The sequence below is a fragment of the Rattus rattus genome, chromosome 1, assembly GCF_011064425.1.
Source record: "Rattus rattus isolate New Zealand chromosome 1, Rrattus_CSIRO_v1, whole genome shotgun sequence".
Taxonomy (NCBI): domain Eukaryota; kingdom Metazoa; phylum Chordata; class Mammalia; order Rodentia; family Muridae; genus Rattus; species Rattus rattus.
The window spans coordinates 26037087-26064786 of record NC_046154.1 but is presented as its reverse complement, the minus strand read 5'-3'; the positions used below and the strand labels follow the sequence as shown (position 1 = coordinate 26064786).

General features: G+C 42.3%; 1 protein-coding gene across 1 annotated transcript; it reads right to left on the bottom strand.

The window, feature by feature from the left end:
• Window positions 1-244: 244 nt before the first annotated feature.
• On the bottom strand, window positions 245-25737 carry Ythdf2 (YTH N6-methyladenosine RNA binding protein 2). The gene is given in 14 exon segments (XM_032896831.1): window positions 245-1133; window positions 17677-18128; window positions 18131-18154; window positions 18157-18177; window positions 18180-18221; window positions 18224-18488; window positions 18491-18558; window positions 18561-18583; window positions 18585-18685; window positions 18687-18971; window positions 18974-19255; window positions 24236-24315; window positions 24922-24946; window positions 25383-25737. Coding segments are annotated over 14 exon segments (1719 nt in total). The 5' UTR covers window positions 25410-25737; the 3' UTR covers window positions 245-1109.
• Between the last annotated feature and the right edge of the window lie 1963 nt (window positions 25738-27700).

Here is a 27700-nt window from a genome sequence, read left to right as displayed (position 1 = left end):
CTTTCTGTTGACAATCTCATGCAGCCCAACTGGCCTGAAATTTGCCAGGCAGTGAGGATCATCTCTGACCTTACCCATCCTGCTCCGTCTCCTGCGTGCAAGGACTACAGGCATGCAACACCATGCAGGGCCTTTAGCACAAACTTCCTAAAACGAATCGCTATTTCGCCTCTCAAAACTCCTTATACTCCAAAACCTCTCCCCAAAATATAGCAGACTCAAATAATACTAAGTGGTACTAGAATGATGCTCAACAGGATCTCACGTTTATTGAGAAGTGATTAATGGTAAAAAGAAAGGCAATGCCCTTTCCTCATTGGCTGAACAAGAAACTGAAGAAACATTCACTACATGTTTACAATATTTTCTCTTCCAAAATGCATTTCTGAAAACAAGTTTTTACCACTGTTCTTAGCTTTGAAATCAAATTAATCCTGACTTAATCAGTATAATACACAAGAACAGAACATTTCTTAGGACTCCGAGCACTTTACTTTGAGTAACAAAGGGTCAGAGAAATGAACCACCCTTACAGACTCAACCTTGGCTAACACTGTTATTAAACTTTCCTAGACAAAAATTCTTCATAAAAATTTTCTTCCAGTTCGGAAGGGAAAAATCAAATTCCCACTTTCTGGGGTGGACACCCAAAATCTGCGCAACTCAAGTGTTCTCCAAGTGCAAATGTCAAAATGGGAGGAGGAAAGGGTTTAAAAATTAGAGAAAATTGTATGCACTTACGGACTTAAAAATCCGAAAAATATAGTAAAAAGACAAAAAAAAAAACAAAACAAAAAAAAAAAAAACAACCCAAAGCATTATGCTCTGAATCACAACCAAAGCCAAAATAAAAGGGACATTTTTTTTTTTTACCTAAACTACCTAGAGGGAATTTTTGTTTAGGTTTTTCTTTTTTCCTTTTTTTTTTCTCCCCATTTTCCAGTTAAGTCCTATGTCTTTTGTGAAATTCCAATACTTATACTGCAAGTTTGCAATTGTCTCTGAAGTCAATGAAATTAAGAAAAAAAGTCCTAATTTTCTTGCAGGTCATCGTGTCCTCTTAGGATAAGCAGACGCAACCGTTGCTGCAGTCTATGCAGAACCGCTTTTTATTTCCCACGGCCTTGACGTTCCTAAGAAGGTAAAAAGAATTAAAATAGTTAGCTAAAAAATATCTAAATTAAAACTTTATAGACCAGAACCTCCAACCTCTTATCCCAAATAAAAATGAGTAATTTTGTACACAATTTTTACAAAACTTAATGAATAGCCAGTGTGATTGCACAAACCTACAATCCCATTATTTGGGAATGCTGAGACAGGAGGATCATCATAAATTAGAAGCTAATAAGACCTTGTCTGAAAGGAAACAATAAACACACAAACTCAGAACTACAAGGTTTTAAGAGGAAAAAAGGGCTGTCTATACAGCTGTGGTGCGCCCATCTTTGACCCCAGCTCTCAGGAGGCAAAGGCAGATGATCTCTGTGAGCGCCAGGCCAGCCTGGAGGGGTCTACAAAGTGAATTCTCAGAGAGCCAGAGCTACTTAGAGACTGTCTCAAAATATAACAATAAAGAAATGCACAGTCCTAAACTCACCTATTTTCTCCCAGTGACATTTCAACTTCGGTTCTGATGTTAGTATGAATCTTCTAAAAACTATAACAACCCAAATGGATTTCCATATTCCAGGTACTGTAAATATTAACAATCTCCTATTTTTACTCCAAAACTATAATTACTTCTGAGACTTATGTTGCTTTAAGAGAGTCACAACCCGGGCTGGAGAGATGGCTCAGCAGTTAAAGAGCACTGACTGCTCTCCCAGAGGTTCCCAGTTTAATTCTCAGCAACCACATGTTGGCTCACAACCATCTGTAGAGGGGTCTGATGCCCTCTTCTGGTGTGTCTGAAGACAGATACAGTGTACTCAAATACATTAAAAAAAAAAAAAAAAAAATCACAATCCAAACTGACCCCAACTTGGAATCTCCCCTCCTACCGCAGCCCTCTGTGTGTTACTATTACAGATGGGAAGACCACACGAAAACATTATTTTCATCTTAAACTAAACCTCAAGGTTACTCATCTGCCTGAGACTATCTACCCAAGATGAAAAAGAACCAAAATTAATAACGAGGACTATGCAGCTACTATACGATTCTCTTCCTACGTGTTTATCTTTGAGAAAAACTATAAACAACTTTACTCAACATTACTCAGGAGATAGAGAGGGGATTCCCAGGAGCAAACTGGAGAGCCAAACTAGAATTGGGAAACTCCAGTCCAGCAAGAGAGCCTGCTTCAATGCATAAATTAGAGAGCAACCAAAGATACCCATGTCACCTTTGGCCCTCTACATACTGTGTGCACCGAAAGTTTAAATACCAAGTACCTTATGTACATGTATGAAAATGTCACAAGGAGGCACTACTTATCACAATAGTAAACACTGTAACTAATCCATATATTCCAATCTCTTAAGAAATCAATTGCCATTCAAAAATGAAAAGAAGTTCTAGCAATGTAATAGAATAAGCTTTAATGTTCCTAGAAATTTTCTATTAAAGTCTCCTAAAATTTCAATAATGGATATTGTGAGGGTATGCATGAAAACAGCCCCCACAGTTCATGTTTAAATCTTGGTCCCCAGATGGTAGGTGTATTTGGAAAGGAATAGGAGGCTAGCTTTATTGGAGATGTTAATTGTGGGAGAAGGCTTTGAGGCTCCCTTCCAGTTTGTATGTGCGTCTCTCACACACACATACACATTCCCTCTCAGTTGTTCCTACCACTATGCCTTTGTTCTGCCATTGACTGTAACCCTCTGAAATCTAAATTAAATGAATTTCTTTTAGAAATTTCTTTGACATGGTGTTTTATCACAGCAAAGAAAAGTAATGAAAACACTTATTGCTTACAGTAGGAAAACTGGTTTAAAAAAAAATCGAACAAAACTGTCAGGCAGAATGGCACAAACCAAGCGTCCCAGCACTCAGGATGCTATAGTTGGAGCACCATCACCAAGAGTTTAGGTCTACTTGAGTATTAGAAGAATGTGAGCCTGCTTCAAATCGTAAATAATCCTGAGGTTAAATAATCTCCCAGTAGCACCTCTATTAACCTTTTATTTAGAGTAGGGTGGCTCAGTGGTAGAATGCTTCGCCGCATGGCAGGGCTCTGGGCTCAGTCTCCAGCACTAACAACAACAAATCAGCTGGCACCATCTGTAACCTCAGCACTTGTGAGGCCGAGACAGGACCGGGAACTCAGGAGCAGCCAGAGGTACACAGGAGTTCAAGGGCAGCCTGAATTTTAAAAACTAGTCTACTAGTTCACCCCCAAGTACCATAACAATCTTTAAAAAAAAAAAAAACAACCCAAAAGCAAACAAAAAAATGTCATTTACCTAATAGGTGATTAACTATTAAATAAAATGGTGCTTGTTATACCTTAACATATACCCAGAAATACTGTAAGAGATCAGACCCTAACACATACATCTAGTTTTATCAAAACGTTTAGTCATAACACTTAAATTAAGCTCAGCATGTGACACAAGCTTCTAATCCCAGCACTGGGGAGACAGAGGCAGTTGGATCCTGTGAGTTTGAGGCCAGCCTTCTTTACATAGTGAGTTCCAGAACAGCCACGGCTACAGAGAGACATGGCTTCAAAATACAAACAAAAAACAAATCACTTAAAATATTAGTAAGAGGGCTGGAGAGATGGCTCAGCGGTTAAGAGCACTGACTGCTCTTCCAGAGGTCCTGAGTTCAATTCCCAGCAACCACATGGTGGCTCACAACCATCTGTAATGAGATCTGATGCCCTCTTCTGGTGTGTCTAAGGACAGCTACAGTGTACTTATATATAATAAATTTAAAAAAAATATGTTAGTAAGAAAAAAATCAGAACTCAGCGGTAGGATCTCAAGTACTAGGCTAGCATTTCAGTGTTAAAATTCAAGGAGACATCTTAAACATTTTATTTACACACACACACACACACACCAAAATGATTATAATAACAACAAAGTCCTTAAAGTTTATAAAGACACTTTAGCATTTACACCAAAGCATCTTAAAAAGTAAGTGATTTTGAAACTAGTAAATAAGTCACAGGATTTTACACACTAAATTATGTTTTAAAATAGTGCTGAGGTGCTAGAGAGAAAGCTCTGTGGTTAAGAGTACTGGCTGCGGGGTTGGGGATTTAGCTCAGTGGTAGAGCGATTGCCTAGGAAGCGCAAGGCCCAGGGTTCGTTCCCCAGCGACGAAAAAAAAAAACCAAAAAAAAAAAAAAAAAAGAGTACTGGCTGCTTTCCCAGAGGACTAGAGGACTAGGGTTCTATTCCCAGCACCAATGAGGCAGTTCACACAATCTAATTCTAGTTCCAGGAGATCCAACCCAACATCCTCTTTTGACCTCTGTAGGTCAGAATATACACATGGTACACACAAACACATCCAGGCAACACATACACACACGCAAATTAACAAAGCTAATTATTATCTGAGCAAGGCAAGATTTATAAGTTTTTTTTTAAAGATTTATTTATTTATTATATATAAGTACACACTGTAGCTGTCTTCAGATACACCAGAAGAGGGCATCGGATCTCTTTACAGATGGTTGTGAGCCACCATGTGGTTGCTGGGAATTGAACTCATGACCTCTGGAAGAGCTCTAAACCGCTGAGCCATCTCTCCAGCCCGATTTATAAGTTTTTAAAGGTGAAACTCTGATAAAGAACAAAATATTCATAGTTTGCTTATAGAAAACAAAACAAAAACCCCAGGATTTTAATACAATTTTTAAGATTTTAATTTGTGTGCGTGTGTGTGTGTGTGTGTGCGTGCGCACGCGCGTGCTCGAATGCTTATAGAAAACAAAACAAAAACCCCAGGATTTTAATACAATTTTTAAGATTTTAATTTGTGTGCGTGTGTGCGTGTGTGTGTGTGTGTGCGCGCACGCGCGCGCGCGCACGCACACACGCATGCTCGAATGCCTGTGGAGACCAGAAAAGGATGTCAGATCTCCAGGAGCCAGAACTATAGGATGTTGTGACCTGCCCAACACAGGTGCTGGGAACTCAACTCAGGTCCTCTGAAAAAGTTCAGCAAGTTCTCTTAACTGCTGAGCCATCTCTCCAATAGGGTTTTACAGATAGTAACAGGGTTTTATGTAACCCAATGTGCCTTGAAATTACAACTGTCACCTCGGTCTCCCATGTGCTAAAATTACAGGTGCACACCATCACATGTACTAATAGTAAAGTGGAAACCCTGGAAGGTTATACCTTATATGAAATGATCAAAATTAACATTCCCAATAATGGCATAAACTCTCTTGAAATCACTAAAATTAAAGCACATGAAACCAAATAATCCTGGACAAAAGAAGATTGCTATGTGACAGTAAGAAACAGGCACTGTAGGGGCTGGGGATTTAGCTCAGTGGTAGAGCGCTTACCTAGGAAGCGCAAGGCCCTGGGTTGGGTCCCCAGCTCTGAAAAAAAGAACCAAAAAAAAAAAAAAAAAAAAAAAAAGAAACAGGCACTGTGGCAAGCATCTATGGTGCCATTTACTCGTTGGGCGCACTTGAACCAAGGTGTTCTCAGCTAGCATGGTAACCACAGTAAGGTAACCAAGTAAGGCCAGACAAGTGCAAAAAGCTGTGTGCAGGTAATAAATCTATTACCAATATAGAATTTCCTGATTTGGATAACACTGGCTATGTAAAAGCCAGCTTGCTTCAGGAATCTTTTGTCTCTCTGCCTCCTGAGTGGAGGGATCCTAAAAACCTCCAAGTGGCTTGACTCTACTCTATAAAATCTCAAAGTACGGGGCTGGGGATTTAGCTCAGTGGTAGAGCGCTTGCCTAGCAAGCACAAGGCCCTGGGTTCGGTCCCCAGCTCCAAAAAAAAAAAAATCTCAAAGTACAAACACATAGACTCAACTCTCCTGCTCCTTACCCTCAACAGATGCCTCAAATAGCAGCTCAGGCCCAACTATGACACTGGCAGGCACAGACAGACAGACACAGACACACACTCGTTTTGCCTGCACAAATATAATTTGCAATCTAGGTTAGCATCAAAATGGCTGAAATCTCTTTGCCTTAGCTTCCTAAAGGCTGGGATTAGACGATTGGCCAACACTTTTGCCTCTAATTTAGTACCCTTTCTTCTTTAAAGATATCCTTTCCACAGGCTGGAGAGACGGCTCAGCGGTTAAGAACACTGACTGCTTTTCCAGAAGTCCTGAGTTCCAATCCTGGCAACCACATGGTGGCTCACAACCATCTGTAATGGGAACCAGTGCCCTCTTCTGGTCTGTCTGAAGACAGCTACAGTGTACTCATATACATAAAATAATTCTTTAAAAATAAAATCCTTGGGGTTGGGGATTTAGCTCAGTGGTAGAGCGCTTGCCTAGCAAGTGCAAGGCCCTGGGTTCAGTCCCCAGCTCCGAAAAAAAGAAAAAAATAAATAAATAAATAAATAAAAAAATAAAAAAATAAAATAAAATCCTTTCCAGCCTTTGGGAGACAAAGACAGGTGGGCATTTATGAGTTCAAGGCCAGCCTGGTCTACAGATGGAGTTCTGTATAAGCAGGGAGATCTACAAGCATGGAGATCTGAGCTCAAATCAGAAGACTCATTGTAAAAGCCAACAAGGATGTGCAAATCTATAATACTAGAGGGAAAGAAAAGTCAGGACAGACAAGCAAATCTCAGAAAGCTCTCACTGACCAGCCAGTTAAACTCCAGGTCCAGTGAGAAATGAATTCTCAAAAGTAAGCTGCAGATCAACAGAGGTAGACACCTGACAACGTACACATGCAAGCAAGCCAACCCATGCAAACCCTTTAGTCTTTGCTTTGTGTGGTGTTTTATCTGCCTGCTTATCTGTGTGTTATGTGCCTTCAGAGCCCAGAAGAGAGCACTGGATCACCTGGAAGAAGAGTTACACAGAATTATGAACTGCCATGTGGATGCTGGCTGAGCCTGGATCAGTCGTTCTCTTAACCACAGAGCCATCTCTCCAAGCTCTCTTCTCACTTTTTAGTTTTCATATTATTTTAAATATGCATGCAAGTGCCCCTGGAGCCCAAGGACATTGGATGATCCCACAAATTAGAATTACCGGCAACCAGTTGTCAGCAGCCTGACATTTTTACTAGTAACCAAATTCCAGTCATCTGCAAGAAAAGCTAATGCTAAGACATCTCTCCAGTCCCAGATTTTATTTTAAAGACAGTGTTGGTGACACAGGCTGAGAGTTTCAAACTCCTAGATAGTGTGCTACCTTTCCAAATTCTGTATTTGTTTATTCTTTCTTCTTCTACTTTTTTCTTTTTCTTTTTGTGGTACTAGAGATTGAGCCCAAAGCTTTGTGCATGCTAGACAAGCTCTACCACTAATCTATACTCCCCAGGCCTCTTTCTACTGCTAAGTGTTCATAAAACACAACTGAGTCATATCCACATCCATTGAATATAATTTTATTAACGCTAAAAATGTAATTATTCACCCCCCACAAAAAATCTGAATAGTTATGAATAGTAATCAATTTGTACTCAAGTGTTATGAATGAAGAAGCCAAACAGTGCTGACTGGATGACTCTAACAGCATGTCCAGACTACTACAGGCCAAGGAGTGCCACTTTATCAGTTTCCGGCTTTAAAAGAAGGCTGAAATAGCTTATAAAAAAATACCTTTTACCTTCCCATCCCCTCTTTAGTCATGTAACTGGCTAAAGTCCTGGTAACACCAGGATGAAATAAACACATTCATTAATAAATTTCATTTACAGCATGCTAGCTCAACCTATAATCCCAGCATTCTGAGGCTAAGGCAAGAAAAAAATGCTGAGTTCAAGGCCAGCCTGTGCTAAACAACATAGCCAGAACAAAAATATACACATAAACTCCCTCACTTTCCTACTGGCTCATTATTTTCCAAGACTAGTATTTGGTAGCCTAGTCCTGTATACAATTAATTGGAACCAGCTTAAAAGCCCAAAATCTGTCCCCATCCCTGAGTAAACGTAACAATTTCTCAGCTGTATGATAAAGTGGAACTTTTTAAGTGGAACAAAAGGTAGAAATTTAGTGCTGTTTCTAAACTGAAGAAAACTGCTTGCCACGCTTGACTACTCTCAGAATTGTGACATGATCCTCTACCAACAAGAGCTACGTGTGAACCACAACAATTTCACAAACCATTCTATCAGGCAAGGTACAACGGCACAAGTCTGTGATCCCAGTAGTTGGGAAGTAGAGGCAAGATCATTTATGTTCTTAAACTATAAAGTGAATTAAAAGTTAGGCTGAGCTAGAGTAAACCCTTTCTCAAGCAAAGGAACACCCCTACAACATTTAAAGTAACTTATAGAGAATTCAGGGTATCAAGGGGCACTCAATTTTCAAGTTTAAAACTTACAAATGGGGCTGGAGAGATGGCTTAGTGGTTAAGAGCACTGACTGCTCTTCCAGAGGTTCTGAGTTCAAATCCCAGCAACCACATGGTGGCTCACAGCCATCTGTAATGAGATCTGATGCCCTCTTCTGGTGTGTCTAAGGACAGCTACAGTGTACTTATATATAAGAAATAAATCTTTAAACAAAAAAAAAAAAAAAAAAAAACAACTTACAAATGGGAGGGACTATCTATAAGGTGGCTTACAACTGTTTATAAATCCAGTTCCAGATCTAACACTTCCTTTGGCTTCTTCAGGCACTCATACACATGTGGCATATAATCTCTCACACAGACACACTTTAAAGAAGGGCTGGAGAGATGGCTCAGAGGTTAAGATCACTGACTGCTCTTCCAGAGGTCCTGAGTTCAAATCCCAGCAACCACACGGTGGCTCACAACCATCTATAATCAGATCTGGTGCCCTCTTCTGGCCTGCAGGCATACATGCTGGCAGAAAGCTATACGATATATGTATAATAAATATTTTTAAAAAAGGAAAACAATTAAGGGGCTGGAGAGAGAGATGGCTCAGCAGTTAAGAGCATTGACTGCTCTCCCAGAGGTTCTGAGTTCAAATCCCAGCAACCATATGGTAGCTTACAACCATTTGTAATGGGATCCAATGCCTTCTTCTAGTGTGTTTGAAGACAGTAACAGTGTAGTCATAAACATGAAATAAATAAATCTTAAAAAAATTTTAGGGGTTGGGGATTTAGCTCAGTGGTAGAGCGCTTGCCTAGCAAGCGCAAGGCCCTGGGTTCGGTCCCCAGCTCCGAAAAAAAGAAAAGAAAAAAAATAAAAATTTTTAGTTAAAAGACAGTTCAGAGCCAGAGGCAATGGCACCACCCACAAATAGCCTCAATTGTTCTGGAGACTGAAGCAGGATGATCTGAGACCAGCCTAGACAACACAATGGGAGAGAGAGAGGAAAGACAATTAACTCTCTCCATGCTTGCCTCAAACACTGACCCCAGGCCTTCTACCTGCATCTCAGTCACTGAAGTAAAAGGAACTACAGGTATAGATCACTGCACATGGCTCTTCATTTATATAAGAAATGCCTAGAATGCTTCTCTGATAAAACTTAAAGAACTCGGGGTAGAACCTAGCTATAGAAATAGCTTTAAACCCTTTCAAACAACTCAAATGTTATCCTGGGTTGTAATTCCAGCATAGGTTATCCTAAAAAATAAATAAATAAATAAAAAACAGTCTCAAAGGTAACAAGAGTCAGTTATGGTGAAAGACACACCTTTTCCCAGAGCTCAAGAGGCAGAGGGATCTGGCCAGTGAGTTCCAGGACTACATAATCTAACCCCGAGGTGTGTGGGGGGCGGATATTCCTCAGCAGATAAGAACACTGGCTATGGCTACTCTTCCAGAGGACCTGGGTTCGACACATAGCAGCTCACAACCATAGGAGACTAAAACCCTCTTCTATTCTCTACAGGCACCGCACATACTTGGTGCACAGACGTACACACAGGCAGCACATTCATACACATAAAATAGAAATAAAGGTTAAGCGCACAGAAGAGGACCCGTAAGTGAAGGTCCATGCTTCAGAAACCTCTGAGAACTGCTGGGCATGGTGGCACACACCTTTAATCTCAGCACTCGGGAGGCAGAGGCAGGTGAACCTCTAAATCCCAGTTCAGCCTGATGATTTACACAGAAAAACAAAACAAAGCCTGACAAGCAAATTCAATCTCCAAAGCCTACGTCAAAGTGGAGGAAGAGGCAACTTCAAAAGCTTGTTCTCCGACCTGTACCTGTGCTGTAGTATATTCCTCCCACACCCACATCCATGTTTTTTTCAAATTAAAAAAAAATCTTGGGTTGGGGATTTAGCTCAGTGGTAGAGCGCTTGCCTAGCAAGCGCAAGGCCCTGGGTTCGGTCCCCAGCTCCGAAAAAAAAGAAAAAAAAAAATCTTAAGTCAGTATCTGTAGGGGATGGGAAGGATTTATACTGTGATGCTCTCTTGACATCTACCCAGTGCCCACCTCTGCTGGATGGACCTTAAGTAATTTTTTGATATAAATTACCCAAGAACTTGTCTGTGATCTAATTACAGCCTCCCACTCAGGCTTATTCTTTTTTATTCTTGCTGCCTATTAAATCACAAACCTTGAAACCCTCATCAAATGGACTAATTCCAAGAGCTCTGACCCCTCTTCTGACTGCTTCAGGTTCCCACATACATGAAGCAGTCACATCCAGGCTCACATACACATAAAACTAAGTCTCTTTAAAGTACTCTTTACTTTTGTGCCATGTCCCGTGGAAATGATGGGAATTGAACCTGGCTTGCCTGCTCTTAAATCTTTTGGGCCATCTTTCCAGTTTCATATTTTCTTTAAAGTTCATGTAGGACGCAGTGGCCCACACCTTTAACCCAGCGCTAATGAGGCAGCCCTGTGAGTTTGAAGAGGGCCTGATTTACACAGAGTTTTAGCTAAATAGTGAGACTGTCTCCAAAATAGATAAATGAATAAATTCATATAAAGTCAAATCTTATATGAAAAAAGTGAAAGGATTGAATTTGTATATTTAGCAAGCAGTTTCTGATGTTTGTTAAGGCCCACAAGAGGACTGGGGATGTAAACCATGCTGGTGGGATTCACTGTGTATGCACACAGTGCTGGGTTCAAGCTCCAACACCATATAGAATCAGATACCGTAGCAGAGGCCTACAATCCCAGCATCCAGAACACAGAAGCACAACAGGTTCAAGGTCATCCTTGCCCATATTATCAAGTTCTGGGATATATGAGAGCCTATCTCAAAAATTAAATAAAAATTAAAGCCTGAAAGTCCATAGGGTAGGTCCATTGTCTTAAAAAAAAAAAAAAAAAAAAAATCCAGAGATACTCAGTACTTCACAGAAAATAACACAGTATAATAGCCAATAATAATAAAGAAAACGGTAGTGTTTGCATACAACCAACACAATTTTTCTTGTGTGATGCTGAAGATAGAACAGTAGACTTGGAAAATTCTCTGCCAACATTTACCACTAAGCAATGTACCCTGATACACTTTAAATCACTCCTAAATCATATATTATCAAGTGTAAATGCCTTCTAAGTAACTGCTATACTATACTGTTTATATGTAAGTGAAGGAAACTTACCTCAGGCCTTCTCTGTACTAAGTACTCTAGAGTTAGACTACAAACCTTACATATTTCTAATCTGTCAGCTGAATGGACACAGGCAGAAACCACAGCTAGAGAGCAGACTAAGTGCAAATAAGTTGAAAAGAACAGTTTCCTCTACCAACAACTCAAATTTGGATTAGACTTTTTTTTTTTTTTTTTCTTTTTTTTTTTTTCAGAGCTGGGGACTGAACCCAGGGGCCTTGCGCTTCCTAGGCAAGCGCTCTACCACTGAGCTAAATCCCCAACCCCTGGATTAGACTTTTTTAAAAAAGTATTTTTAATATATGTGAGTACACTGTTGCTGCCTTCAGATACACCAGAAGAAGCCATCAGATCCCATTACAGATCTAATAGTTGTGAGCTACCATGTGGGTACTGGGAATTGAACTCAGAATTGAACTTAAGCCCTGAGCCATCTTTCTAGTCCCTCAGGGGAAAATTTTAAAGGTAGTTAGTTCCCTCGTTTTTTGTTTTATGCCCATGAACAGCTGAGTGTGTTGTACGTGTGCTTGTCTCTGCTGGAGGTTGACATCAAGTGTCTTCCTCTACCACACTGCACTTTTATTTTATGTTTATGAGTCACTGTAGCTGTCCTCAGACACACCAGAAGAGGGCATCAGATCTCATAACAGATGGTTGTGAGCCACCATGTGGTTGTTGGGAATTGCTCTGGAAGAGCAGTCAGCGCTCATTACCATTGAGCCATCTCTCCTGCCCCCTCACACTCCACTTTTTAATAAAAGATTATTTTTAATTATGTGTGTGTCTATGCAAGTGAGTGCAGGTGCCCTCAGAGACCAGAGGCACTGATCTCCTTGAGCTGAAGTTATTGGCATTTGCCAGCCCCCCAGCGTGAACTCAGGTCCTTGGCTGTGCAGTATAGTACAGGACAGTGCAGGACATGCTCTTAACTGCCGAGCCATCCCCGCAGTTATTCTGTTCCACCCTTTAAAAAAAAACACCACCACAAACATGGGATCTAGGGATTGAACTCAAGTTGCCAGGCCCACACAGCACTTTACCCACCGTGCCATCTTGTTGGCCCAGTGTCAGCATTTTAGCATACGCTATTCTGTAGCATTGCAGGTGACCTCATGTTCTAATTATCCTTTAACATCAGGTCTGTTGAGACTTGTTTACTCAGCAGGGTGCAGACTTTACCCAGACACTTGCACTACCTCTCTTGGCGCTATAATTATGTCCAGAAGGGGGCAGCAACAACTTTACTGTCAACCTCTGGCAAAGGAACCATCTAAACTGCCACACTCAGTGTGCTTCTTGGCTCAGTCTGCAAACTTTGGGGTCAACAGTGAATACGGGGTTAAAAAAAGAGAGGCATCGGCTCTACTTGCCTTGTCACTAGTTTTTTTTTTTTTTGAGTGACAAATCAGATCAACAACAATGGCTCAGCAAGTAAAGGTGCTTGCCATCAAGCCTACTGACTTGAGTATGATCCCAGGGAACCACAACAGTATCAGAGAACTACAGCAGACTGCCCTGATCTACACATGCGCACTGTGGCTCACGCAAACAACATGTGTACACAAACACAAAATAAAGGACAACAAAATAAAAGAGCTATAGGAAAGTCCTTTATCACACAGTCCCTTGACAAGGACATCTAGACCTCTGCCCAACCCCCACGAAACAACCCAACAAAAGTAACAAAGATGCTGAACCTGCAGAATTTTCACTCGCATTCCTCCTTTCCCTCCCTGGATAGCCTGAGGTAACTCTGAACTTCTAATCCTCCTGCCTCCACCCGTCCAATGCTGGAATTAGAGGTATGGGCCACTCCGTTATGCAGGGCTAGGAGCTGAACCCAGATTTTGTGCAGTCTGAGCAAGCATTTTACCAACAGAGCTATACTCCTAGACAGTGGAAAAAGAGAACCAGCTCCCACAAGCTGTTTTTTGACTTCCACACATGTTGAGGATACAAATACACTCACAGTGGGTCTGAAGAGGGAACTTCAAAGTGTTGAAGGAATACAACAATAAGTATGGTTTTTCTCTTTTCTTTTTTTTTTTCTTTTTTCTTTTTTTTGGAGCTGGGGACTGAACCCAGGGCCTTGCGCTTGCTAGGCAAGTGCTCTACCACTGAGCTAAATCCCCAACTCCTCTTTTCTTTTTTTAAGACAAAGCTTCATTGTGTAGCCCTGGAAGTCACCAAGGAGACCAGGCTGGCCTCAAACTCACTCGATCCACCTGCCTCTGTGTAAAGGCATTTGCCACCATGCTGGGCAAGTATGGTTATTTCTACCCTAATCATTTAATAAGAATGAATATAGAACCTGTATGCAATATCTCTCACCTGCGATCCTAACACCTGAGAGGATTCACTAGAAAAACTTATGAGGGTTTGAGACCAGCCTGAGCTACAGTCAGGCTGACTCAAAGAGTAAAATCAATGTTTTAACAGATTACAAAGCCACTGAAAGAGTTGTTCTAAACCAAGCCAGTGAGATGGCTCAATGGGTAAAGGCAACCCAGAGACCTACCTACACAGTAGAGAATCAACCCCTAAAAGTTGCCTCTAGCCTCCACTTTCATACATTGGGGTGTGCTTGCTCTCTCTCATTCAACTCTCTCTCACACACACAATTAAAAATGTTCTAAATACAAAGTTAAAAAAAAAGTTACAAACCAAGACATAGCTGGCCTGTAATCCCAGCATTCAGGTGTAGGGAAGAGGATCAGAAGTTCAAGGCCAGCTGGGCTAGAGACAAGGGGGTTGCAGGGGTTAGGTGGAGTGAGAAACCCAAAAGATGCAAAGATTCACTAAAAATTACTGGAGATATAAGCTAGACAGATGCAATGTTTGAAGGTTTCAGAGTACTGAATTACCTCAGGTGACAGAATGACTCTACAATGACTGGCGATAACAGCGATCTATACTCGGTGTGGTCTGCCAGGTACAAATCTGACCGTGGGCCTTTACAGCAGCTCTGACAGATCCTCCCCGTGAGTTTGAGTGCTTCCTGAGTACTGCATTCCTGCCTTCCTTGTCATCAAGTCTTCAGCCACTCGGTAACTAACACAGGCACACCCCTAAACAAGAGCCTCGATGAGCTGAGTTCCATTCTCATGAAACCTTCTTGGAAGCCTAATAAACTATTAAGAGATTACAGCCAGTTATGCATGGACAGGAGAAGCAACCAATAGAGCAGGCAACGCTGACAGCTGGCAGTGAGTCTTCTTCAAAGTCCACAGTCTCTTCCCACAGAACATCAAAGGGCAACGGGACACAAGTATAACCAGGTGTTCTGTTCACCAGTCTAAGAACAATCAGGATACTCAATCGATCTCTGTCTTTACAAACAGTGTTGGAGATGAACCATTACCTCTTTATTTAAAGGAGGAGGTTGCTGGGGATAGAACCCAAGGTTTGGTTCATGCTCCTCAAACATTCTACCAGAGTTAAATAGGAACTATTTAACAGCTTTCAATATTCATTCTAGGAAAAGGCTGGCCAATTCTAAGATAAGAATCCTACATCTAACTATATTATGAGGTTATTATCAGAACTAAGCCTGACTCAGTAGAGCTCTAACTCAGTGTGAATAAAGTCTTTAGTTCAATCCCAAGCAATGTAAACAGGACATGGTGACATCTAAAATGGTGGTATCTAAAATACCAGCACTTGGAAAGTGGAGATACGAGTATTAGAAACTCTAGTTCAATGGGTAAAGGTTCTGGCCACAAAAAAAACAGAATACCTAGTTTGAGCCCACGAACACATATGAAGTAAAGGTAGAGAGTGAGAAAGAACTGTGTTCTGTATACCCTAAGCCCATGTAGACCCAGACACACCACACACACATACACACAATCAAGCCTTAAAAAGACGGTTGTGGTAGCTCATACTGGTACTATCTGCTGAAGGATAAACAGGCAGGAGGATCACAAGTTCAAGGCCAGCCTGGGCTATGTTATTTATGGGGCTAGAGAGAGAGCCCAGCAGTTAAGAGCTTTGGTTTTGCAAAGGATCAGGGTTCAAGTCCCTGCACTCAGAAGGCAGCTCACAACTGTTATAACACTGTGGTACACAGACATGCATAGGAGCAAAATACTTATACATAAATCTAAAAAATTTTTTTAAATAAACTAATATATTAAAAAATATATTAATTTTAGCACTGGGTATGTTGCTGAATGTCTTTAATCCCAGCAGAGGCAAATAGATCTCTGTGAGTTCAAGGCCAGCCTGGTCTACAAAGTAAATTCCTGACCACAGAGGACTACACAGCGAGACCCTGTGTAGTATGTATACATACATACACGCAAAACACCTGTACACATAAAAGTTAATAAAATATGAGTAAGTAGCAAACAAGCTGGAAAGATGAGTCAGTTGTTAAGATCACTTGCTGCCTGTGCTTGGAAACTGGGTTCAACTTCAAGACCTACAAGGCAGAGCTTACAACTACCTGTAACTTCAATTTCTAGGACACCTAATACCTCTTCTGGACTCGGCAAGTATGCATGTGTTGCACATGCATAAATGCAGGCCCATACACATGAAGTAAAAAATAAATCTTAAAAACAAATGACTGAAGGCGGGGTGGGGCACGTCTTTAATCCTAGCACTTAAGAAGCCAGAGACAGTGGTTCGGGTCCCAGCTCAAAAAAAGAACCAAAAAAAAAAAAAAAAAAAAAAAAAAAGAAGCCAGAGACAGGCAGATCTCTGTGAGTTGGAGGCCAACCTGGTCTACAGATTGAGTTCTAGGACAGCCAAGGATACACAGCCAGAGAAACCCTTGAAAAGTCAACTGTGATAGTTTGAATGTTTGGCCCAGGAGTGGCAATATTAGGTGTAGCCTCGTTGGAGTAGGTGTGTCACTGTGTGTATGGGCTTTAATACCCTCGTCTAGCAGTGTTCAGATGAAGATGCAGAACTCTCAGCTCTGCCTGCACCAGGCCTGTCTGGACACTGCCAGGTTCCCACCTTGATAATGAACTCTGAATCTGTAAGCTGGTCCCAATAAAATGTTGTTTATAACTTAAGAGTTGTCTTGGTCATAATGTCTGTTCACAGTAGTAAAACCCTAACTAAGATACCAAACAAACAAAAAAACACAAGACAAACACCCCCACTGTAGCCCTAAAATTTACAGATACCTACTACTCCCAGAGCGAGCCTATCTGTTTCAAATAAATTAGTCTAGTTGGGATCCATTTTCTATCACTCTTTCCACTTGGTAAAGAAAAAGCAAGAGAAAGTGACTGTGTAATAAAATGTTAAAGCCAATAGATAGCTTTTCTAACATTCAGTTTTTTTGGGTTTTTAAAGATTTTTATGTGTATGGATTTTTGTTAAGAATGGATGTGGCGCACATGCGAGCCTGCTGGTTCCCCTGGAACTGTGGTTATAGGTGTTTAGGAGCCACCATGTGGGTGACAGGAACTGAACTGATGCTCTGCAAGAACAGCTAGTGCTTTTTAACTGCTGCGCCATCTCTCCAGCCTCTCTAATGCTGCTTTTAAGGTTTTACATAACAAACAGTAACTTTCTTACAGCTGGGGGTGTGCTTCATTGACAGAGGGCTCACCTAGTGTATACTTGGTTCATTTCCTATAACTAAAAAGGAAAAGAGAAAATAAAATGAGGATTACAAAGAGGAAAATAAAGTTCTGACAGATAATATTGTCAACTGTCAGAAGCAGGCTGATTTCAGGGCAGAAACACACCAATTCTTGAAAGAAAAAAAAAAAAAGACCAAAGACACAAACTCCAACACAGAACTTTCATTCTTTTCTGTAATTACATCCCCTTTCCATCACACCATCACTTCAATTACCCCGTTGTATCTTTACAATTACCTGTCCACACCAGTTAAGTTCACACTGTATTGTTTCTGCTCTCCACTAATGCTCACATTCCTTCACACTAGGGTTCAAAAGACCAATTATACTCCCATAAAGCCTTAAGCTGCTAAGTGACACCATTATTTACCCAGCTTTTATTAACCATTCAAGTCACTACAATGCCTTTCTTATCCTTTCTAACGTCCCCCCTTTACCTTTTTAACACTTTCTTCTTCCTCTTGGCGTTTCTCATAGTGTGAGAAGTCATCAAAAATGGAAGTGGTGTGCTTGTAGCTGGCTATGATTTTCAACACCTGCTTAGCTTTTTCCAGAGGCACTTCCTGAGTGTCCCTAGAGTTGGTCACTGGTTTATTCTCGTTGTTCTCTAGGCTAATGTGTCCAGTTGGCTATTGGGGGAACGTCCTTCACAAAAATCCATCTGCGTAAAAACGACCCTTCCATTTGTCCTGGGACCACACACCTGCACATGTGTTGTAGTCCACAGCAGATTTCATCTCTGCAACTCCACAGAAGTGTCCACTGCCGGTGACACTGAAAAGTAAGTACACGGGACCCTTCCTGTTCATGGAACGATAAGCATCCAGTCTCTTGTTACCATGCTCTGTGCTGCACCAGATATTATACTTAATGGAGCGGTGGATATCGCCTCAGAGTAGCTCTTAATGATGAAAACCGGCCGTGTTTCAGATTCCAGTGAAATCTTTAGGGTTATAGTTATTAATGGACCGAAGTTTCTCAACACTGGGTGAGGCTCTGAAGGAGTAGATCCAGAACCCGCCTGAGACTGTCCTACTCCATTACCATCCACCCCATTATGACCGAACCCACTGCCACGGTTCCGAGGTGCTACCCAGCCAGTTAGCTGAGCTGCCTGCTGCTGGACTGAGAGCTGAGCAGGCTGTGGTGGAGGTGGAGGCAATGGCTGTGTCTGTTGCCCTACTGATGTCTGAGCCACTGGTGGGCTATTATTGGCCTGCTGTCCCACAGGCTGAGGAGATCCCTGGTTGGCTGACCTATATTTTGAACCAAAGCCTGTGAGGGGCTTTTTGCCACAGGACCCTTGTTATCCCAAGTTCAATATCCATGTTATGCTTTATTGGAAGGTGGAAGACTTGATCCTGCAATGCCATTCTTGGTCTTCAGCTTAGGTTGTTGTTTTGCAGGTTTGCTAGCAATATCAGCCCAAGATGCTGGTTTTGGAGGGAGCAATAGTAGCTGGAGGCAAACTGCTAGAAGCCACAATGTTACTAGTGATGGACCCACTACCAACAGCAGAGCCTACAACTTTGGGAACACTGCTTGCAACTTCTGTGCTACCTAGTTTCAGTGCTGCCATCCCTTGGTCTATAGTATTCATGCCAGGAGCTTTATTGAGGGTCTCATTGGCAAAAGCTGACTGTCCATCAATCATGGCTCCACCTAAGGAGCTGGGTGCATAAGCATAATTGCTACTATATCCAGAGCTTTGAGTAGACTGTCCCTGAGAACTGTATTATTTCCCCATGCTGAGAAGTCAATCCCACTGGGAAAAAAAAAATTAAAACCATGCTGACCAAGAAATGGAGTGCTACCTAGGGCTCCTGGTTGCCCAAACATTGCATCTGGTAGAAAGTGGGCTCTCCGTTTGCTCAGTTGTCCATAAGAAGTTAGATAGGGCATGGCTGTGTCACCTCCAGTAGACCAAGCAGCTTCACCCAAAGAATAGGAAAAGCCAATAGAGGGGCTGTAGTAACTGGGTAAGTAGGAGTCTGACATGGCAGTATATGCATTATTCTGTGGAAGGAAAAAAGGCAGATACATCAAAACAACATATATATATAAATAATATATGTAAATAGCAGGACTTTTCCTTCCACATCAATCACAACTCAAAGATTTGAGCCATCACTACAAAAGGGAGTAGCCCATTCACGTGATCTTTCTGTAAACTTTCTAGCATTTTCAACTATATGGAATTTGATGTGATAACTGAACTGCTTAACCCTTTTGGCTGCTGGTTTTCACATGCTATGTAGTCTAACTGGCCTCAAACTTTAATATTAAGGCAAGCCTCCTGCCTCAGCTCTAAGTGTTGGGATTATATGTGTGTCACACCACATCTGAGATTCTGCGTAAACATAAGTCAAGCTGACACATATGACACATATAGTAAATATAAATTTTGGGGGTTAGACAGTCTAACTATGTAGTTTTGGCTATTCTAAAAATTTCTGTATAGACCAGGGTGGGATTAAAGGAGTGTGCCACTGGGACCAGACAGATGGCTCAACAGTTAATAGCATTTCAGTACTTCCAGAAGATCCAGGTTTGGTTCCCAGCACACCCATGGCAGCTAACAAACATATGTTACTCCAGTCCCAAGGGATTTGATGGTCCCTTCTGTAAGCAATGCACATATGTGGTAGGTACATGACATACCTGCAAACAAATCATCCATACAAATAGATACATACATACATGCATATACATATACATACATACATATACATACATACATACATACATACATACATATATATATATATATATATATATATATATATATATATAAAATGTGCCACCACGCCTGCCAGCTGTTGCTTAAGTTGTTGCTTAGGTAAGTTCTCACTATGTAGCTGGCAAACCAGGCTGGCCCTATGCCCCCAGAGATCTTCTAGCCTCTGCCTCCCAAGAGCTAGAATTAAAGGCTTGTATCACCATGCCCGGCTTTTAATTTCCCTAATAGGATTTTACTCTATATCCCAAAGAGGTGGGGCATCTTCTAACTCCTGCTAATCCAGGTCCAGTGGAGATGATGTCTTTATGGAAACTACTTAGTTTTGGATTTAAAAAGTGGGAATTTTGCTGGATGGTGGTGGCATACACCTTTGATCTCAGCACTTGAGAGGTAGAAGCAGGCAGATCTTTATGAGTTAGGCCAGCCTGGTCTACAGAACCACACAAGAACACCCAAGGCTACACAGAAAAATCCTATCTGGAAAAACAAAAACAACAACAAAAGGGGGGGGGGTATGGAAGATCAGTGTTCAAGATTTCTAGGAAAGAGCCAGACTTCATGGCACATGCCTATAATCCTAGCAGTTAGGGGAAGTGGGGAAGGGGTACAAGCATGAAGGTAGAATTCAAGGTCTTTCTTTGTTATACAGTAAGTTTAAAACATAATAAAACCAGATAATATGTCCAACAAGAACCTGATGTCCCCTTCTGACCTCCACATGCACCAGGCACACATGTGCTGCACATACATATACACAGGCAAAACACTTAAAACATAAAACTAATAAATCCTAAAAATGAAAGTCAAAAGATGGCTCCAAGGGTCAATCAAGATATCTGCTGTCACGCTTGATATCTGGAGTTCCATCACCAGCACTCATATGGTGCTGAGAACTGGCACTGTCAAGTTGTCCTCTGACTTGTACACACATGTCACAGCAGGCCCACACCCACATGAGGAGATAAGTAAGAAACAAAGCTTGCTGAGATGGCTCAGTAGTAGCCAGGCTCAAGGACCTGAGTTTGATCCCTGGAACCCACATTGTGAACAGAGAAAGCCAACTTCTGCCAACTGTTCTCTGCCCTTCATATCTGTAGGTGGCACATGCATGCCAAGTTTCGTGTGTGTGTGTGTGTGTGTGTGTGTGTGTGTGTGTGCACGCGAGCACGCATATATATACATATATGCATGTAAGAAAATTTTGGAGAAAAAAAAACAAAACAAAAAGAACTAGAAATTTGAAGTTCTAGTCCAAATGTCTAGTTTAAGCATTCTTCCCCCATAAACTAACACTGTTCACTAAGTAAACTGTACAATAATCTGGAAGGGAAATAGTGGCTTCCAAAGGACTTAAAATTCAGAGGAGTGTAACTCCCATTTCATTTCACTTATAAAATAAATGGCTACCATCTGAAATTCAGACTCCCATTATGTACAATTGCTCTCCATATCAGGGATACAGATTATTATTCTTTGAAAGCCTTAATCATTTTTGATCTTAGTTTGTGATAATTTTGTTTTGGGGTTTTTTGTTTTGTTTTGTTCTGCATTGCAAAAAACTTCCTACAGAACAGCACTGGAGAGGCAGAGGCAGAGGCAGGTAAATGTCTAGCAATTGGAAGACAACTTGGCCTACATTGACATAGTTCCAAGTCAGCCCGGGCAAGACTGCTAAAACCCTATCTGAAAACTCAACAAACCTACAGTGTACAGAATAATCAAGTGAAAACCAAGAGGTATATAACCTTGATCCCCATAATACATAGTATTTCAAAGTATATCTTCAAAGTAGTCTGCCTTAGTTGTAATAGTTCCAGTAATGTAAGGCACTCATTCTTTACCAATCCATTAGCTACCAACAGGCAGATATGACCTGAAGAAACTTGGAAAACTAAATACTTTAGTACTTAAACTTGTGTTACCAAGGCCAGGAAACAATATAAACTGTATTATTTAGCTCTAAATACATCTACATAAAAAAATTTTCAACTAATGGAGTGATAAGGCCAAGTATAGTGCCTTATACCTTTAGTCCTAGGATTCAGGAGACAGAGGCAAACAGATCTCAGTATGAGGCTAGTCTACATAGAGACTCTCAAAAAAAAAAAGAAAAAAGAAAATATTTAGCATGAGGCTAAATATTGGACACAGTATACATATTCAATTAAAAAACACAGAAACCCTCATAAATTACTTTTTTAATTTTGAGATAGGGTTTTACAAATATAGTCATGGCTAGCCTAGAATTCTTTGGAATATTTTTTTGTTTTGTTTTGTTTTAAGACATAATTTAAACCTCTGTGTAACAGTACTAGCTGCCCTGAAACTAGAGACCACCCCCTTCCTCTACCCACCAAATGCTGGGAGACTAAAGATTTACATCACCATGCACAAGCTGGCCCAGAATGTTTTAATATTAAAGGCAGGTTTATTGGGAAGCTGCTCTTCCGGGGGCAGGTTCACTGGCCCTAAGGACCAAGGCCAGAGAAGTAGCCATGGGGAAGGGAGAGTTAGGGAGGAAGAGAGAAATTGGCCTTGGGGCAGAGAGAGGAACTGGTAGAATTCTTAAGACCAAACTGGCCTGAAACTCAAAAGATCCACTTATTTCTGTCTCCCTAGTCCTTGAATTAAAAGCATGAGGCACAATACCCAGCTATGTGAATTAGTCTTAATAATATAACACAAGAACACAAAACACAGCCACACTTCTTCAAGGTCTATAACCACACATTATTTTAAAACTAAATTTTTAAAAAGTCATTAAGCTTCAGCTTCTCTAAGAAAAACAAAATGTTCTTACTAGCACAGATTATGCCAAGACATAGGTGAATGGCTATACCCAAAGTAGCAAGTTCACACACGCCACAGAGCTCAAAAATCTGAATTACACAACACTTTATAAGAACTACCTAGAATGGGTTCTAAATGCTCCCACTCAGTAACAATGATTAGGAAAGCAAACTACACCATTAGTAGCAACTATTAATATTTCATTCCTCTACTTCTGTCTCTGCTTTTTTTGACTGGCTGTTTGGCCAGTGTGGAAACTCTTGCCAATCACTTCCTAGATAGTTTTTGTACTCTCAACGTGAAAATCTTAGATAGGCTCAAAAATCTTACCAAACAATCAGGTCCAAATCTGAACACATACACAATGTCAAGTTACTAAAAACCAGCTACATTTCTTTCCTACAGAATAGGTTAAAATTTGTATGTAAACGTTCCACTCCTTGAACTTTTTTTTCCAGAGCTGAGGACAGAACTCAGGACCTTGAGCTTGTCTAGCAAGCGCTCTACCACTGAGCTAAATCCCCAACCCCTCCTTGAACTTCTTAATCTATGCTGTAGCATCTTAAAATCAAAATCTTCAATTCTTTTGGATACATTTATCTATAGACTTAATGTTAACTAAAATTTTGTGGCTGTCTTGAGATGGAGAAACAAAGTTGGTGAATCTATTTCAATACCTACAGTTCATATCAGGAGTATCTAAATACATATGCAACTAATCTTCCCATCAAAAATAATAAATGTGTCTCAAACTTTTCTTGGTGGCAATGGGGACTATGCTAAAGGACACACTGATGCAAAAACCCTCTACCATTGACCCCTACCTGCAACTGCTATCATTATTGGTCTAAGTGTCAACAGTTCGACAGTGTTTTAACCTCCTTGAACTCCATTTCCTAAATACATCAGCCAAGAGAGCTAGGAACGAGGTTGTTCTCTATGGACACTAAATAACAAAACAAACAAACAAACAAACGAGCAAGCATCATACTGTCTCATATGAAATAGTTTTAATACACAAAGAGCCTAATTAGAGACCAAAGGGATGGTAGTTTTGTATAGGTGAAGTTCAAGTGATAATTCACTAGATTTTCCTCCCATTATCATCCCAGTTTTCCTAAAAAAAAAAAAAAACAAGGTTTTGTTTTCTTTAGAGCTCAAGCTAAACACTGGTCAACATTCTTAAGTTCTGCACTGATCCATTCCTGGCAAACTAGGGGCAATTACTCATGCCAGTGTTATCACTCTTATACAACGAATGTTATCAGTACTACGGTTTCAGAGCACACGCTTTCTTGACCACACAGCGTATGCTTCCAATAAATGTTCCATATAACAAATTAGTAAGTTATATTAGGAGAGTCAACCACCCCCCAACACAATAGTGAGACTTACTGATAGGGCAGAGAATGTCTAACAGTACACTGTCCCCTCAGATCCTCAGATAATAAAGATCAACTACTCACCGGCCTTGCCTGTGGGCTCAAGTAAGGTTCGAAATCATCATCATTTAGACCATCTTTTTGATGCACAGAACCATTTTGTACTAGAGGGGAAAAGTCAAATTAGTAATGCCCTGGTCCGACAAACTCCCTTCCAAATCCATCAATTTACATCCTCCCCAAGAAGAAACTATGCTAGTTCAGAGAGCCACTTAGTTTGAAGCTCCGGGGGAGTGGGGGGGAACGGACAGATAACGATGGGCGCCAAGGCTGAAGCAAGACTCAACAGTAAAAAGTCTCTCCACCCCAGAGCAAGCCGATCTTTTTAAAAGGTCAGTTTATTGGCTCCTTCGAATTTCAATTCCCTCCGGCTTTCTCTACCCCCTTTCACATGTGAGTTACTTCCAGAAAGTGATCCACAAGGAGGAAAAACAAAGGCCTCCTAAGACCTACGGGAAACTAAGGACCTGGTGCTTTTCAAAATGCATTCCACCCCCACCCGCTCATGAATTACTCGTTGTTAACGAAAAAGCTACACGCCAGCTGCAGGAACACACCAAAAGGGTCGAACAACCCGCGCGAGGCACCTGCGAACTGAGCGGCTTCGGAATGGTCCTTTCCCCGGGGCGCGTCCCCGAGACACCGCCCCCACTGCCCGGCGTACCCCCCCCACCATCCCGGCCGGCGGTCACCGGCGGAGCGGGGCTTACCTTTGTTTCCTTGACCTTTTGGTCTCTGCGAGAGGAGGGGACGTCGCCGAGCAGCAAGTCGTCCGGGAAGAAAACGGAAAGGGAAAGACAAATGAAAGCAGGGCCCGAGCCGGGAAGAAAGGAACAGGCCTGGGGGCACGCGTGGTGAGGGAAGGCGGGGGAAGAGCGCTAGGCCCGGCAAGTCAGCCGGGCAGCGCCGGCAGCGACACGAGGGAAGGAGAAGGAAACGAGGAAGGGAAGCCCTGGCCGCTAATGGGACGGAGCGCGGCGCGGCGAGCGAGGCCTGGGGAGGAGCGGGAAGAGCGGGCCAGGCGGGGAGGCTCAGGGCGCGGCCGGCCTGAGGCCCGAATCCCGACCCGCGAGAGGCGACGCCGCGGCTCGGCCCGGAGCGGCGGGCCCGGGCCTAGTCGGGCCCCATCTCGCCTCACACAATGGCCGAGACATGCGGGCTGGGCCTGTACCTGCTCCAAGAGGCTGCTGGCCGACATGGCTCTCGGATCCTCACTGGTAACGTCGGTGGCGGACTCCTCGTCAGCACGGCGGCGGCGGCGGATGAGCCCCGGCGGCAGGAGCAGAGGGCGCGGCGGCGGCTTTTGTCCCTGACACTCGGAGCCTCGGCGGACGCAGCGGAGACACAGCGCGCGGCTCGGGCTCCGGCTCCGATTCAGCGACGCTCTAGCCGGACAGCTCAACGCCCGTCTCTATGCTCTGGCGCGCGCGCCCGCCTCTCACAGCCAGGATGTGGGAGCCGAGCGGCAGAGACGGGCGGCGCGCGCGGCGCGAGCGCTGACTCTCACATTCACTAACCCACGCGGAAGGGGCCCGGCGCGGAGCATCTCGGGAAGGTAGAACCGTGCCCGTGACGCCCTCTGGTGGGCTGGAGGAGCGGAAGCGGCGCGCGCGGTCTCCCCGCCCCCACCGCCGCTGTTTTGGGCCTATGAGCCCTGAGTGGCCGGGGTCGCGACTGGAGTTTTTTAAGAAACGTGCAGAGGAAAATTGCTTTGTCTTAAGAAAACACGCAGAAGCGCGTTTCTTAATGTTGCAGAGGCTTCTGCTACTTTCGAGACTTGAGCCCTAATTCATAACTGCATTTGCTAACTCTCCCCCAATTTGAAAAGGAACCAGGAGGGAGATCCTAAGAGCTCACCGAGAAAACTTCACGGAGGTCCGCTCAGAAGACACCAGCGCCCTTCCTTAGGACTTTTGTCACCTTTCTTCCTCAGGGACTTGAAAAAAGCACCCAGGAGCAGCACTTCCACTAAATATTAAAAAGCCCGCCGTCATTGCCCTGTACACAAGATATTTACTCCTTTGGCATTTGAGGGGAAAAAAAATAGTCCCTTTGCAGAGCAGTCAGTGACCCCAAAATAATCTAGTAAACTCTGGACTTTATTTCCAAGAAAAAGACACCTCACACGTGTGCACACAATGTTGCACATACTTCCACGGAGTTTGTCGGACCCTAAGGAAATATTCTTGATCTGAGGACAGGAAAATGAACACTATTCCAGGACGTGCTGTGTGCAGGGCTTTGCCATTAAGTGCTTTCTGACACATTAAACTTAGAGACTCTCAACAAGTTCAAAGTGGCTACCAACCGGTGTTAGAGCTGGGGAGATCGAGATTAAGCATGCTGTGGAAGTTACCAAGCTATTAAATAGATCCCTGCTTTTGACGCGAAGAAGAACATAATGTCACCGTACAACAGTTCAAAAAGAAATCATCTATTCGTGAACTAAGATCCAGAAGAGATCCAAAGGATGAGCAAAGATTTTTTGTTTGTAGGGGGTTTTGGTTTGTTTTTTGAGACAGGGTGCCTCTAGGTGTCCTCGAACTCACTAGATAGACCAGGCTAGCCTTGAACTCATATTTCTGCCTGCCCTTGCCTCCGAAATGCTGTTATCAAAGGCATGCACCATCCAAATGCACTTTAAAAAAAAAAAAAAAACAAACATTTATTTTATTTATATGAGAACACTGTAGCTGTCTTCAGACACACCAGAAGAGGGCATCGGATCTCATTACAGATGATTGTGAGCCACCATGTGGTTGCTGGGAATTGACTCAGGACCTCTGGAAGAGCAGTCAGTGCTCTTAACCACTGAACCATCTCTCCAGCCCCCTAAATGAACTCTTAATCATCATCATCATCATCATCATCATCATCATCATCACTGTACAGGGATATTTAATAGTAGGTTTTGTTATTGCAAATAGCAGACACCTGAGCAATGCGATATTGTTAACCTAACACCATCTGCTCGCTAGATAGAGAAGGTTTTGATTTGACAGACTCAGGAGGAAAAGGCCAAGATTCTTGGATTTTACTTCATAAGTCACTCAGAGTGCAAAAGCATTTCTTTTCTGCTGATACTCACATTTACGGCTTAAGTGAACTCCATCAGGCACCGAAGTTGAAGAACTCTTAGTAAAATGTCCCATCTCAGAGTGGAGATCCCGCTAATTGAATGAGAGAAGCCTAATGCTTTTTATGAACGATAAGTAGCGGGTCACCTCCCGGCCCAGATTTGTATATAAACTGTATCAGCAATAGCTTACGCTTGGAGGCAGCATGGTTTTGCAAAAAGAGAATTAGACTGGAAATCATCCCCTGAGAGCAAGAGAGAGTGTAAACACTGGTCTCCCGACACTACAACACTAGGAAAATTATTACACCTGTCCCAGATTCCCCCCTTTAAGAAAGAAGATAATACCTCCTGCCCACCAAGTTTGTCCCAAAAAAATAAAGGTTAAAAAAAATTGAAAGCAAAAGTAAATG